Source organism: Culex pipiens, chromosome 3 (assembly GCF_016801865.2).
Source record: "Culex pipiens pallens isolate TS chromosome 3, TS_CPP_V2, whole genome shotgun sequence".
In the NCBI taxonomy this organism is placed as follows: Eukaryota; Metazoa; Arthropoda; class Insecta; order Diptera; family Culicidae; genus Culex; species Culex pipiens.
The window spans coordinates 48,870,868-48,884,129 of record NC_068939.1 but is presented as its reverse complement, the minus strand read 5'-3'; the positions used below and the strand labels follow the sequence as shown (position 1 = coordinate 48,884,129).

The 13,262-nt window shown below is 45.9% G+C and overlaps 3 protein-coding genes and 2 pseudogenes across 6 annotated transcripts in view; 2 read left to right on the top strand and 3 right to left on the bottom strand.

Moving 5' to 3' along the window:
• Nucleotides 1-25: 25 nt before the first annotated feature.
• LOC120428624 (GDNF-inducible zinc finger protein 1-like) lies at nt 26-2,200 on the top strand. The gene is made up of 5 exons (XM_039593674.1): nt 26-260; nt 373-1,259; nt 1,314-1,521; nt 1,580-1,891; nt 1,952-2,200. Exons 1-5 carry the CDS (start codon nt 105-107, stop codon nt 2,081-2,083), a joined length of 1,695 nt encoding a protein of 564 aa, XP_039449608.1. The 5' UTR covers nt 26-104; the 3' UTR covers nt 2,084-2,200.
• A 247-nt stretch (nt 2,201-2,447) lies between these two features.
• LOC120428623 (oocyte zinc finger protein XlCOF6-like) lies at nt 2,448-4,589 on the bottom strand. The gene is made up of 3 exons (XM_039593672.2): nt 4,477-4,589; nt 3,120-4,417; nt 2,448-3,062 (listed from the first exon to the last, which is right to left on the bottom strand). The coding sequence occupies exons 2-3, from the start codon at nt 4,413-4,415 to the stop codon at nt 2,547-2,549; spliced, it is 1,812 nt and encodes a 603-aa protein (XP_039449606.1). The 5' UTR covers nt 4,416-4,417; nt 4,477-4,589; the 3' UTR covers nt 2,448-2,546.
• A 918-nt stretch (nt 4,590-5,507) lies between these two features.
• Nucleotides 5,508-7,607, top strand: LOC120428622 (uncharacterized; annotated as a pseudogene).
• A 450-nt stretch (nt 7,608-8,057) lies between these two features.
• Nucleotides 8,058-10,017, bottom strand: LOC120428625 (uncharacterized; annotated as a pseudogene).
• Nucleotides 10,018-12,307: 2,290 nt separating this feature from the next.
• Nucleotides 12,308-13,262, bottom strand: part of LOC120428626 (uncharacterized) — a 31,522-nt gene continuing 30,567 nt past the window's right edge. For 3 of the 4 annotated variants that reach the window (XM_039593675.2, XM_052710635.1, XM_039593677.2), the window contains exon 6: nt 12,308-13,030. In XM_039593675.2, coding sequence (XP_039449609.1) covers nt 12,725-13,030 — 306 coding nt within the window. In that variant the 3' untranslated portion in view covers nt 12,308-12,724. Of the gene's footprint in view, nt 13,057-13,262 lie in introns of all 4 variants that reach the window. The other variant, XM_039593676.2, reaches the window with a different exon arrangement.

Genomic DNA, 13,262 nt, shown 5'->3' with positions numbered 1-13,262 from the left:
TTTCATAAACAGCCAAAATCCAATCAAAACAAACGAAACGTCACAACAAAATAGTTTCTACAACGGATTCCTTAGCGTCTTCTTTCAAATTCCATTTTTAAGCGATGGTCACCGCGCTGGAAAACTTTCCCGAAGTTTGCCGGCTGTGCCTGCGGCCGGGCCCGGAACCGGAGATGGCACCCATCGTGGGAACGGTTCCGGAGTTCGGCGAACAGCAGCTCAGCGAACTGCTGGACGAGTTCTGTTCGCCCGTTCCGGAGGTAAGTTTTCCCGCTATGGGAACCGCCTGGCGTTTGGCCATTGCTCTGCGAACCGTACTACTGAATTGATTTCGTGAGGCACCAAGATTCTGACGCTAGAAAATTCCAACAGGACATTAGCTCCGCCCTGCCCTCCTCCGTGTGTGAGCAGTGCGTGCAGGAATTTCTGTCCGCCTTCCGGATGAGGCGGAGGTTGGAGTTGCTGTTGCGCTTCCAGGTGGCTTACGCCCGCTTCAAGTTCGGCCAGACGGATTCGCTGCGTCAGCTGATGGATGATGGCATCGAGCAGCTGGACGTGGCGTTCCGTGAGGCGGGAACTTTGCAAGATGGGGAATTGCTCAGCTGGGAAGCGCTTGTTACGGATAACTCCAAGTACGAGACCGTTGAGATGATTGCGGAACCGATGCCGCTGTTTGAGATTGAGATGCTGGATGGGACGGAAGCCGTTGAGGGGAAGGAGGATGTAATGGATGCTGAGCATATTGAGTTTCTGGAGATGGAGATAATGGACGGGGTTGATAGCGAGGTGGATGAGGTGATGGTGAGCGTCAAGCCTAAGATTCGTAAGAAGACGATTAAGAAGGCGAAAAAGGTAGCTGCTCCGACGAGGGTGAAGCTGGATGAGCCTCTGCAATGTATCGATTGCAACTTTTCGTCGTTTTACGAAGATTCTTTCGAAGCTCACATGCAGAACCACCAGGCAGATGACTTGGTGTGCAGGATCAACTATTGCCATCAGGAGTTTGACTGCAAGGAAGCGCTGATAGCGCACAAGAAGGACGTTCACCTTTGTTGTGTTTGCGACATTTGTGGGTTCACGTTGAAGAACAAATACTCGCTGGATGTTCACGTTCGACGGCACAAGGGCGAAACGCGCTTCCCGTGCGAGTATTGCTCCTCGAGCTTCCACACGAAGCAGGAGTACAAGCTCCATCTCAGTCTGGTGCACGTCGCAACTGAGGCGGTTAGCTGTGAGATTTGCAAGCTGGAGTTCAAGAAGTAAGGAGTAGGTATTATTGGAATTGAATTGTCTCTGAATTTTGTACTTTTCAGTATGCAATTCTTGCGAAGACATCTCAAAAGTCATTCCGACGAGCGAAACTACAAGTGCTCGGAATGCGGCAAAACGTTCAAAACTATAATGCACGTTCATCGGCACAAGGAAACGGTTCACCTTAAAGTACGCTTTCAATGTGAGCACTGTGAGATGTCTTACGGAAGAAAGGACAAGCTCCGGATGCACGTGGAACGCGTGCACAATGTAAGTCAGTCAACGTTGTCCAAATCCAACCCAACTTACGCTGCCTTCCCCCCCATAGATCCAAATGTACTTTATCTGCGAAATCTGTCTCAAGTCATTCCCGACGGCCGAACAGCTGCAAGAACACGCAGATCACCACGCCAATCCGAAGCCGCTGGAGTGCGGTGTTTGTCTGGTGATTTACCTCAGCCAGGAGGAGCTGGACGGACATTTGTGCATCTCGTACCGGGACGATTACCTGTGCTGTGGGCGGGACCACAAGTTCCATACGTTTTACAACAAGCACATGTTTCTGGCGCACGGCCAGAAGACGAACGCGCGCGTCAAGCCGGCTTCGGACAAGCTGATTGCGAACATGCGAGCGGAGCGGGTGAGTTTCAATGGCGTTTGATGTCAATGAAAGATTGTCTTTTACTGTGAATCGTTTCAGAAATACATCGAACGATGTGCCGAATGCGGAAAGGTGTTTCCAACGAGAAAGCTTAAACTTGCACACCGAGACGTGTGTGAGAGCTTCAACGAAACGCAACGTTCAGTTTACTCGATAAAGGTAGTCGAGTGAAGAGTTAGGGGAACTATACCCTTTCTCAGCCTATTTCTATTATCGGCCTATCAGCATTTTGATCATGAATAACAATTTTCATTAAGTGTTTTTGACTGTTCCAAAGTAATAAACAGCTCAAATCTGGAGTTTTTTTTTTAAAAGGACCAATAAACCAAATTTTCAGTTTTTGCTTTTTGGGTGTTTTTCAATACCCCTGACTCAAGGCGGTTCTAAAAACACCCAAAAAGCAAAAACTGGAAATTTGGTTTATTGGACCTTTTCAAAAAAAAATCCAGAAATAAAAGTGAGCAAGCAACTCTCCATTGTTGATACATCTGAAAATGTTGATTTAATAGCGGAAAAAAATGAGTACATTTCCCCTACGTATTTTCTCGATACGATAGCCTTAAGTTCAAACGCAAATAGAAATTTGTCATCAACTAAATAAAACCATTTATTTCGCTAACTTGGTCCAAATTTTTCAACTCTCATCCTCATCCACATACTCCACTTCGTCAATCATCATTTCCTCGTCATCGCCCTCCTCCAAACGCTCCTCCTCTCCCATCTCCGACGTCCCCGCGCGAACCGCTTCCGCTTCCTTCGCCGCCCTCCTCCGACACTCGACCACGTGCTTTCTCCGCTCGGCCACGCTTTCAAAGCTCTGCCGGCACCGTCGACAGCGCGCCAACTTTCTCTCGCTACGCAGTCTAGCGTCTTCCGATGGCCGCACGCGGACATTCGTCCGCTGGCCGTGCTCCTGCAGCATGTGCCGATTGTAGGGGCCGTGGTACTTGAAGTCACGCTCGCAGCACACGTAATCCTCCCGATAGCTGATGCAGAGATGTCGATCGAAGGTGCGCTGGTCCTGGTGCACGATCAGACAGCGGGCGCACTCGAGCGGCTTCGGGTTCGCGTGGTGGCCACGGTGCTCTTCCAGGGCGGACGGGGTGGTGAAGGTGCGCAGGCAGATGTCGCACGTGAAGTGGGTTTTGATCTGGAAGGAGGGTTTGTTAGTTTTGGGGAAGTGTTTAATTAAGTTGATCATTCTTACGCTGTGAGCTCGCTCCAGATGCATTCGTAGTTTGTCCTTCCGTCCGTACGACATCTCGCAATGGTCACAGTGGAATCGAACCTCCTGGTGGACCGTCACGACGTGGCGTCGAAGGTGTTGCTTGGTTTTAAACGAAAACTCGCAAGCCAAGCACGAAAATTTGCGTTCTTGGTGCGATTCCAGATGCTGGTTAAGAAGTTTCTTGCTTTTGAAGCTGGAACCACACTCGGAACAGCGGAAGAGCTCACCAATCGTGTGGATCGACTTGACGTGATTCTTCAGCTCGGTGTTGGTGAAGAACGACGATGAGCAATATTCACAGCTGAAGCTGGGAACTCCTGTGTGACGAGCAAGATGAATTTCCAGCGAATGTTTGTGGCGTAACGCCGTCCCGCAGATGTCGCAAACGTGCAGATTGTGAATGTCTTTCCGGAGATGCCGCTGGAGTTCCTCGTTGTTGGGAAATACCCTCAAACACGACGAGTTGGGGCATCGAACCCCTTCCAGATGGTCATTCCGCTCGTGCAACCTACAATGTGCTTCAAATGTCCGCTTCAACACCGTTTTATATCTGCACTTTGTACAATGGAAGACTTCCTTTTTAATCGGTTCTTGAGCCGATTCCAGTTCCTCAACAAACTCCTGATCCGACTCATTATCGGGAACTTCTTCAACCCCAACCTCAGACCCTTCCATCGGAAGCAGTTGAACCGATTCCGCTTCAATGATGTTCTCCAACCCTCCCCCAACCTCCCCCACATCATCCAACAGTCGCTCAACCAGCAACGACTCCTTAACGTCCAGCATCTCCACCATCACCGTGGTCGATTCGCACTCATCCTCCACCTTCGCCGCCACCCCCATCGGCATCGAAGCGATCTTGTACTGCGAGTACTCCTCAATCATATCCTCGACCACCAGCTCGTCCTTATTGCACAAATCCAAATCCTTCAACAGTATAGGAAAGTACTCGTCCGCAAACAGCTCCCGCAACGGTCGATCATCACCCAGCTTCACCTGCACAAACGCCACCAAGAACCGATGCACGTACCCAACCTTCTGGCGGTACTTGCAGAAGAAATCAAACACCTCCAGACACATCGAGCAAACCTCCGAAGGTAGGTAGCGCTCCACCTCCGCAGGAATGACCATCGCGGTAAGATCGCCGAGCAGCTCGGACAGGGTGCGACCGTAGGCGGGTCGGTCGGAATTTAGTGGCACTAGCTCGTCCGGATGTTTGGACTGCAGACACAGGCGGCACACCTCCGGGAAGGTGGACAGGTTGAAGGCGGTCATGCCTGTGGGGGATGAACTCAGTTTGACTGTTTTTTTAACATTTCCCCTTAAATGTACTTACCGATAACAGATTTAACAAAACAACTAAAAACCCGGAGAATTTCACCTAAAACATTCACAAAAAAACTTTTTGGCCAAATCAAACTGATTTCAAGATAAAATTTGTCAACAAAAACATTTGTGCGCAGGGTTAGCCCCCCTCGAGGACTCGATGCCGTTAGGACGACTCTTGACATTTCGCTGTGTCGACCTAATCAACCCGGTAAAAATATAGTGCGACAATGGATCAATGGAAATCTGGAGCAACATTTGAAAGGGGCGGTACGACATAGCTCTTACGGCCTTTCGTCCCATTTAAACGCGTGTCATGAAAGGCCGTAAGAGCAATGTCGTACCGCCCCTTTCAAATGTTGCTCCAGAAATCGAACCGACGTCGGTCTGGTTGACGGCGAGTTGTTGAGCACATATTTGGATCTTTTCAGGACACTTTGGAAAAAAATCGGCAAAATCTTGGTAAAAATCCATTTTTTGTCATTTAATTACAATTCTAAAGTCAATTTTCAAAACAACCTATGAGTCATGGGTTTCCTATATGCAGATAGGGCTTTTTGAAAATTTAATCGAGTCAAAAAAAAATATTTTTTTTGAAAATATTTTTTTCGAAAAGATCGGAAAATTTCACGAATGTTTCACATTTTAACATTGAAAATCGGACTATTAGTTGCTGAGATATCGACATTTAGAAAATGATGGGTTGTTTGGGTGAGACTTGGAAAACATCAATTTTCTTGTTTTCAAACCTTTGCATGGTAATATGTCAACAACTAAGGGTCGTATCAAGGGGTAGGACAGAGAGCAATATTGAGAAAGTTTGAATAATTTTGAGTAACATTGAGCCACTCAAAGTTTTTCAATCCTCCCAAACGACGTAACGAATTTTGACACTGACATTTGGCACCAGAGAGAGACGACTGATTTGACAGATACAAAACTAAGCCCGAACAACGTGGAGCGGAAAAAAGATCCCGTTCCGGTTTTATTTCTGGCAGCTTTTTACGGCCTCGATCGATTCTACCAAGGGGTAGGACAGAGATTAACCGAGTGACTCAATTTCTCAAAATGACTCAATGTTACTCAAAGTTACTCAATTTTCCTCCTGAAATTTTGTATAGCCTGGTTACGGAATTTTCGAATCGTAACTTTGACAGTTAGCTGTGTATACAAACAAAAAGTGATGCTGAAGGTTCAAAAGGTAAGTCAACTACTTGAGTAAAGATTCCGGGGATTATTACAGGTGCGGACAATCTCGGATTACATCTAGTTGTCCAGTGGGAGTAGATTCCCTGCGTAAAGGGCAAATGTCATCTTTCTCAGGTCCGCTGCACAACCAAATCGGTTCCCACGTTTAAACTTTTGCTCCTCAATCGACGTCTGCAGGAAGTTAATCTCTTTGTTCATTTAATTTTTCAGAAACACCCTGGAAGCAGCCCCTTCAGGTCGGACACAGACTACGGGAAACAACATGCTCAACTCCCGGATTTATCCCCGTGTCCATGTCGTCTTGAACGCTGACGTCGGAACGGTCTCTGCTATAGGTCATTCACCACCCCACCGGCCGCGGATTTTTAGTGTGGGTGATATCGGGCTCCGTTGCAAAGTTGGAGGTTGAAGTTTGTCTGTGGTTGAAGGTCGTGTCAATGTCAGAGGGTTCGGGAGAACCGGGAGAAGACTTCGCTTCTACGTGGACATGCCTTTCCCACGACACGATGCTGATCTAGCTGAAGCGGCTCATGATCGACCTGAATTGGTTCAAAAGCAAAGAAGTGCCACCGCAAAAATGCAACAAACAACAATTGTTTTCGATCTACAAGGAGCATAGAAAGTAATTCGAGTTGATCGACAAAGTGTACGTCGAGACGGAGCTGCGGCCCGAATCGCTTGATAACCGCCATCGCGGATCGGGAAATGATCCTGTAGCAGAAGGTGCAACGGTCCAGAAGACAGTGAACAAGGTCCGTCGAGTGGCGGGAGGAACCGCCAGCGGAAAGTCGACGGTCTGCAAACGGATCATGGAACAGCTGGGCCAGGCTGACATGGACCACACGCAGCGACAAGTAGTCTCGATCAGCCAGGACAGTTTTTACCGGGAGCTAACCTCCGCGGAGAAGGTCCGCGCCGAGAAGGGTCAGTTCAACTTTGACCATCCGGACGCGGTCAACGGGAACGGAAACCGGTGTGACCAAGCCCGGTTTCACCCTGATCAACCTGACCACTGATGTCAAGTCCGTCAAAATGCACAAAGAAGCCCTGCCGGAGGCTGTGCCCGGAGACAATGTCAAGAACGTGCCCGTCAAGGAACTGCGTCGTGGATACGTCGCCGATGACTCGAAGAATCACCGCCCAGGTCATCGTGCTGAACCAACCCGGTCTGATCTCCAACGGATACCCCGTGCTGGATTGCCACACCGCTCACAATGCTAGGGAGTTCAGCAAGATCAAGGAGAACATCTTTCGTCGTTCCGGCAAGTCCACCGAGGATCATCTAAAGTCCATCAAGTCTGGTGATGACGCTATCGGTCCCACAAAAGCCTCCAGCAGTCGATTTCCGGTTTGTCCTGCCGGTACTTGCGAGAAATCAGTTTTTGCCAAAAGATTCAAACGAAACCAATGAATAAAAGTGTTTATTTCTGCTTTTTGCTTAGTTTTTTTGTAATGCGGTTCCGATGCCTTTGGTCCGTTCTAAAAAATGTTGGGTAAACAGTCTTGATAAACGCCGATGTCCTCCGAGTCCTCCTCGTTCTGGATGACCTAGTGTGCTGACCACACCTCTTCCAGGTGCACCTTACAGCCGATATCACGCAACGCCGACTTAACGTCGTTTGCAATCGAGGAATGATTGGTCAGGGCCTGGTTGAGCGCGTTCTCGGCGCCGTGGCTCAGGAATTTTACTGGCCGCGTGGATTTTCATAATTTGGACGATCGTTTCAGCGATACCGATTTCGAAGAGCGTTTTTTGTCATGCAGCGGAACGTGATCTCTACCATGTCCACCAGCACCTTATAAACCTCCAAATCATCCTCCGGATGACAATCCGGAGACGTCCTGCAGCTGCTCGGCGCGAAACACCCAAAACACAATTGAATATTTCGTTCCGATTCCGGCTTGCGTGAGATGCCGGATTTTTCTATGTATCTGGTCCTGCAAGAGGTAGGATCCATGACAGCCTTGGGTAGAATCGATCGAGGCCGTAAAAAGCTGCCAGAAATAAAACCGGAACGGGATCTTTTTTCCGCTCCACGTTGTTCGGGCTTAGTTTTGTATCTGTCAAATCAGTCGTCTCTCTCTGGTGCCAAATGTCAGTGTCAAAATTCGTTACGTCGTTTGGGAGGATTGAAAAACTTTGAGTGGCTCAATGTTACTCAAAATTATTCAAACTTTCTCAATATTGCTCTCTGTCCTACCCCTTGGATTCTACCCAAGGCTGTCATGGATCCTACCTCTTGCAGGACCAGATACATAGAAAAATCCGGCATCTCACGCAAGCCGGAATCGGAACGAAATATTGTGTTTTGGGTGTTTCGCGCCGAGCAGCTGCAGGACGTCTCCGGATTGTCATCCGGAGGCGGATGATCTGAAGGTGCTGGTGGACATGGTAGAGATCACGTTCCGCTGCGTGACAAAAAAAACGCTCTTCGAAATCGGTATCGCCGAAACGATCGTCCAAATTATGAAAATCCACGCGGCCAGTAAAATTCCTGAGCCACGGCGCCGAGAACGCGCTCAACCAGGCCCTGACCAATCATTCCTCGATTGCAAACGACGTTAAGTCGGCGTTGCGTGATATCGGCTGTAAGGTGCACCTGGAAGAGGTGTGGTCAGCACACTAGGTCATCCAGAACGAGGAGGACTCGGAGGACATCGGCGTTTATCAAGACTGTTTACCCAACATTTTTTAGAACGGACCAAAGGCATCGGAACCGCATTACAAAAAAACTAAGCAAAAAGCAGAAATAAACACTTTTATTCATTGGTTTCGTTTGAATCTTTTGGCAAAAACTGATTTCTCGCAAGTACCGGCAGGACAAACCGGAAATCGACTGCTGGAGGCTTTTGTGGGACCGATAGCGTCATCACCAGACTTGATGGACTTTAGATGATCCTCGGTGGACTTGCCGGAACGACGAAAGATGTTCTCCTTGATCTTGCTGAACTCCCTAGCATTGTGAGCGGTGTGGCAATCCAGCACGGGGTATCCGTTGGAGATCAGACCGGGTTGGTTCAGCACGATGACCTGGGCGGTGATTCTTCGAGTCATCGGCGACGTATCCACGACGCAGTTCCTTGACGGGCACGTTCTTGACATTGTCTCCGGGCACAGCCTCCGGCAGGGCTTCTTTGTGCATTTTGACGGACTTGACATCAGTGGTCAGGTTGATCAGGGTGAAACCGGGCTTGGTCACACCGGTTTCCGTTCCCGTTGACCGCGTCCGGATGGTCAAAGTTGAACTGACCCTTCTCGGCGCGGACCTTCTCCGCGGAGGTTAGCTCCCGGTAAAAACTGTCCTGGCTGATCGAGACTACTTGTCGCTGCGTGTGGTCCATGTCAGCCTGGCCCAGCTGTTCCATGATCCGTTTGCAGACCGTCGACTTTCCGCTGGCGGTTCCTCCCGCCACTCGACGGACCTTGTTCACTGTCTTCTGGACCGTTGCACCTTCTGCTACAGGATCATTTCCCGATCCGCGATGGCGGTTATCAAGCGATTCGGGCCGCAGCTCCGTCTCGACGTACACTTTGTCGATCAACTCGAATTACTTTCTATGCTCCTTGTAGATCGAAAACAATTGTTGTTTGTTGCATTTTTGCGGTGGCACTTCTTTGCTTTTGAACCAATTCAGGTCGATCATGAGCCGCTTCAGCTAGATCAGCATCGTGTCGTGGGAAAGGCATGTCCACGTAGAAGCGAAGTCTTCTCCCGGTTCTCCCGAACCCTCTGACATTGACACGACCTTCAACCACAGACAAACTTCAACCTCCAACTTTGCAACGGAGCCCGATATCACCCACACTAAAAATCCGCGGCCGGTGGGGTGGTGAATGACCTATAGCAGAGACCGTTCCGACGTCAGCGTTCAAGACGACATGGACACGGGGATAAATCCGGGAGTTGAGCATGTTGTTTCCCGTAGTCTGTGTCCGACCTGAAGGGGCTGCTTCCAGGGTGTTTCTGAAAAATTAAATGAACAAAGAGATTAACTTCCTGCAGACGTCGATTGAGGAGCAAAAGTTTAAACGTGGGAACCGATTTGGTTGTGCAGCGGACCTGAGAAAGATGACATTTGCCCTTTACGCAGGGAATCTACTCCCACTGGACAACTAGATGTAATCCGAGATTGTCCGCACCTGTAATAATCCCCGGAATCTTTACTCAAGTAGTTGACTTACCTTTTGAACCTTCAGCATCACTTTTTGTTTGTATACACAGCTAACTGTCAAAGTTACGATTCGAAAATTCCGTAACCAGGCTATACAAAATTTCAGGAGGAAAATTGAGTAACTTTGAGTAACATTGAGTCATTTTGAGAAATTGAGTCACTCGGTTAATCTCTGTCCTACCCCTTGGGTCGTATCACAAAGTTCAAGAAAGCATGCTATAGAGAGAATTTTCTAAGCTTTTAAAAAATATTTTTTTCAAGGGTGGGCAAACATGTGAACTAATTTTAAAAATTGATTAACTGCGACTTTTTTCAAAAACGTTACCTGAATATGGCTATAACTTGAAAAAGGTGCACTTTACCAAAATTTCACTTAGGTACTTTTTGATTGCAAATTCGATTTTACATTGAAAAATAAAGTTGAAAATTTTTTGCGACCAATATTTTGATTTTTTTTAAAACACTTAATTCAAAAATTCATAACTCGGTCGAAGATTTTTTGCACAACCTGAAAATTTCTGAAAAGTTGGCATTTGATTTCCCCTAAAACATATAAAAAATAGTGTTTTTTTGGCAAATCAAGTTTAAGTGACAAAAAGTTAAATTAAAAATCACCAATTTTTGTTTTACCTTGTATATATTTTTTCATTGTAGTCCTCATCTATACCTACAACTTTGCCGAAGACACCAAATCGATCAAAAAATTCCTTCAAAGAATACAGATTTTTGAATTTTCATACATCATTTTTGTATGGACAGCTGCCAAATTAGTATGGAAAATAATATGGACAAACTAATGATGCAAAATGGCTTCTTTGGGCATAACGAAAGCACCAAAAAAGTTTCAGCCGGATCAAAAAAAATACAAAAATTAGCTCAGATGGATTTTGTAAAATCGACGGTAACATTTCAAAAGGCATCATGTACATTTTGACACTTTCTGGGTTATTGCATATTCTGAAAGTACTCCTAATAAGCTACCTCTCCACCAAAAATGAGCAAAAGTTACTTCAGTAAAGTCTGTTTAATCATGATTTTAAAAAAAAGTAACATAAACAAAATCTCTGCCATCAGCAGTCCCTGTTTATATAGCCATGTCAACCTGTCAAACAAAAGACTACATGAACCTCGTGACGAAAAAAAGCATCATGAAAAAAGCGCCATGTACATTCGGCGAAGAAAAACGAATCATAACAAAGCTCCCCTCAATGACAGCAGGGTGATATAGACGTTGGTGATTTCAAAAGAAGTTATGTTTGTTTTTCTCAAATAAAATTACGGAAATAATGTTTAATTGAATTGGGTACTAAAGCCCCATGTAATTTTTTATGTACAACGGTAAAAAACACAATTTAATATCGTGGGTCCTAAAGTTAGGCTTAAATTTTTGATATTATTTTTCACAACGATAAAGCTTATTTTTCTGTGTACAATGACCCTTTGTATGACCGCAAAGGATTTAAAATGGATTTTTTAATCAATTTTAAACAAAATAATTTCGCGGCCCTCCTTGACAGCTCATTCCAGGGGACCATAGTTGATCCATCGAAAATGTTGTCTTGGCAATTTATTATTTCGACGGTAACATTTCAAAAGGCATCATGTACATTTTGACACTTTCTGGGTTATTGCATATTCTGAAAGTACTCCTAATAAGCTACCTCTCCACCAAAAATGAGCAAAACTTACTTCAGTAAAGTCTGTTTAATAATGATTTTAAATAAAGTAACATAAACAAAATTTCTGCCATCAGCAGTGCCTGTTTATATAGCCCTGTCAACCTGTCAAACAAAAGACTACATAAACCTCGTGACGAAAAAAAAGCATCATGAACAAAGCGCCATGTACATTCGGCGAAGAAAAACGATTCATAACAAAGCGTCCCCCTCAATGACAGCAGGGTGATATAGACGTTGGTGATTTCAAAAGAAGTTATGTTTGTTTTTCTCAAATAAAATGACGTAAATAATGTTTTATTGAATTTGGATGATCAAGTATCAATAAAAGCAACGTTTTTCATCGTTTGTTATCGTTAGAACATCTTATTTTGCTTTTATATCAAAATGGGAATTGAAAATGGATGCTCAACATTCAAATGCGTTTTTCTCAAAACGCATGGTTTGTACATGATGCTTTTTGAAATGTTGGCGTCGATTTTTGTTTAAAGGCTAGTATGGAGATCGGAAGGAAAGGGGTCAAGAAACAGCTTTACGAACAGCAGAACAAAGGAGAGGGAGCGTTTTCTTGGGGCTTTTCTTCACCCTCTCTGGCTTGCTTTCGCTGCCGCTGCTGCCCATTTGAAATTTTTCTTGACCGGTTCCTTCCGATGTGCGTATACCGCTTAAAAATGAAAAAGTGGGTTTTAATCTAGGTTTTAATTGTGTTTTTTTACCGTTGTACATAAAAAAATACATAGGACTTTAGGACATTATTTCGGATACAGAGAAAAATCATAAATATCGTTTTAATTTGTTATTTATTCTTCCACACAATAATAGTTTTTCATTCACTACAATTCATTACGATTTTCGCACATGGATCGAATTAAATACTCAAAAAGGCATCACGTTACAAATAAATATTAGTTCAATAAATAAATAAATAAACAGTCTAACTGAAAACTAACAAAACGATGATTCTTCTCCATACTACCTAAGGACTAACGATGACAACGCTGAACAATAGGGGAAAAAAGAGTACGGCTTTTCGTGAGATATTGAGAAGGTTAGTGTAACACTGGCTTTTGCGTTAGATTTATACAAAATGAGACGGATGATGATGATGAGAATGGGATGATGAAGATGAAATAAGAACTCGATAGGGGGAGACCTCCGTAACCCTAACCTAACCTAACCTTCCTAAAGAAAAAAAAAGTGTTAGGCATATGGCCGCTGCTGGTTGTACGCCATGCTGTGCGGATCGTACGGATAGTGGCTCGGATTGTTGGCCTGAGGCTGCTGAACGTAGTGTTGCTGCTGCGCACCTCGATAGTGATGGCCGGAGTCGTCCTCGCTGCGCTCCTGGGCGTAGTAACCGTAGCTGGGCTCGGACGCCGCCGCCACCGGGCCGTCATCGTGGACATTGTGCAGGGATCGCTTCCAGTAGCCGCCGTTCCATTCGTCGCCGCCGCCGTGTCCCTCGTCGTAGTGGTGCTGGTGCTGGGCGTGCTCGTAGTAGATTACCTGTAAGTGTAGTCCAGATGGACCTCCTATTAGTGCGGGGGTTGGCGGGTGGTTCTCGGTGGGAGGTGGGGTGGGGGGAGTGACAGTTGGACGGGACGGGTAGGATAGGTCGTGGCCTGATTCTTCCACTTGATCGAGGTCGTTCTTTTTTTAAATTTAGAGTCGGAACATCAGTTTTTTTTTATTTGAATAAATAAATCACACAGAAAAAAATCAATTCCCGAAATCGTGA

What these genes read in the sequence shown, in the direction of transcription:
- LOC120428624 (XM_039593674.1), top strand. Translation starts at nt 105, where the DNA reads ATGGTCACCGCGCTGGAAAACTTTCCCGAAGTTTGCCGGCTGTGCCTG. An exon ending in TGCAAGCTGGAGTTCAAGAA is followed by an intron (nt 1,260 to 1,313) that starts GTAAGGAGTAGG and finishes TGTACTTTTCAG; the next exon opens with TATGCAATTCTTGCGAAGAC. An exon ending in CGAACATGCGAGCGGAGCGG is followed by an intron (nt 1,892 to 1,951) that starts GTGAGTTTCAAT and finishes GAATCGTTTCAG; the next exon opens with AAATACATCGAACGATGTGC.
- LOC120428623 (XM_039593672.2), bottom strand. Translation starts at nt 4,415, where the DNA reads ATGACCGCCTTCAACCTGTCCACCTTCCCGGAGGTGTGCCGCCTGTGT. An exon ending in ATCTGGAGCGAGCTCACAGC is followed by an intron (nt 3,063 to 3,119) that starts GTAAGAATGATC and finishes CCCTCCTTCCAG; the next exon opens with ATCAAAACCCACTTCACGTG.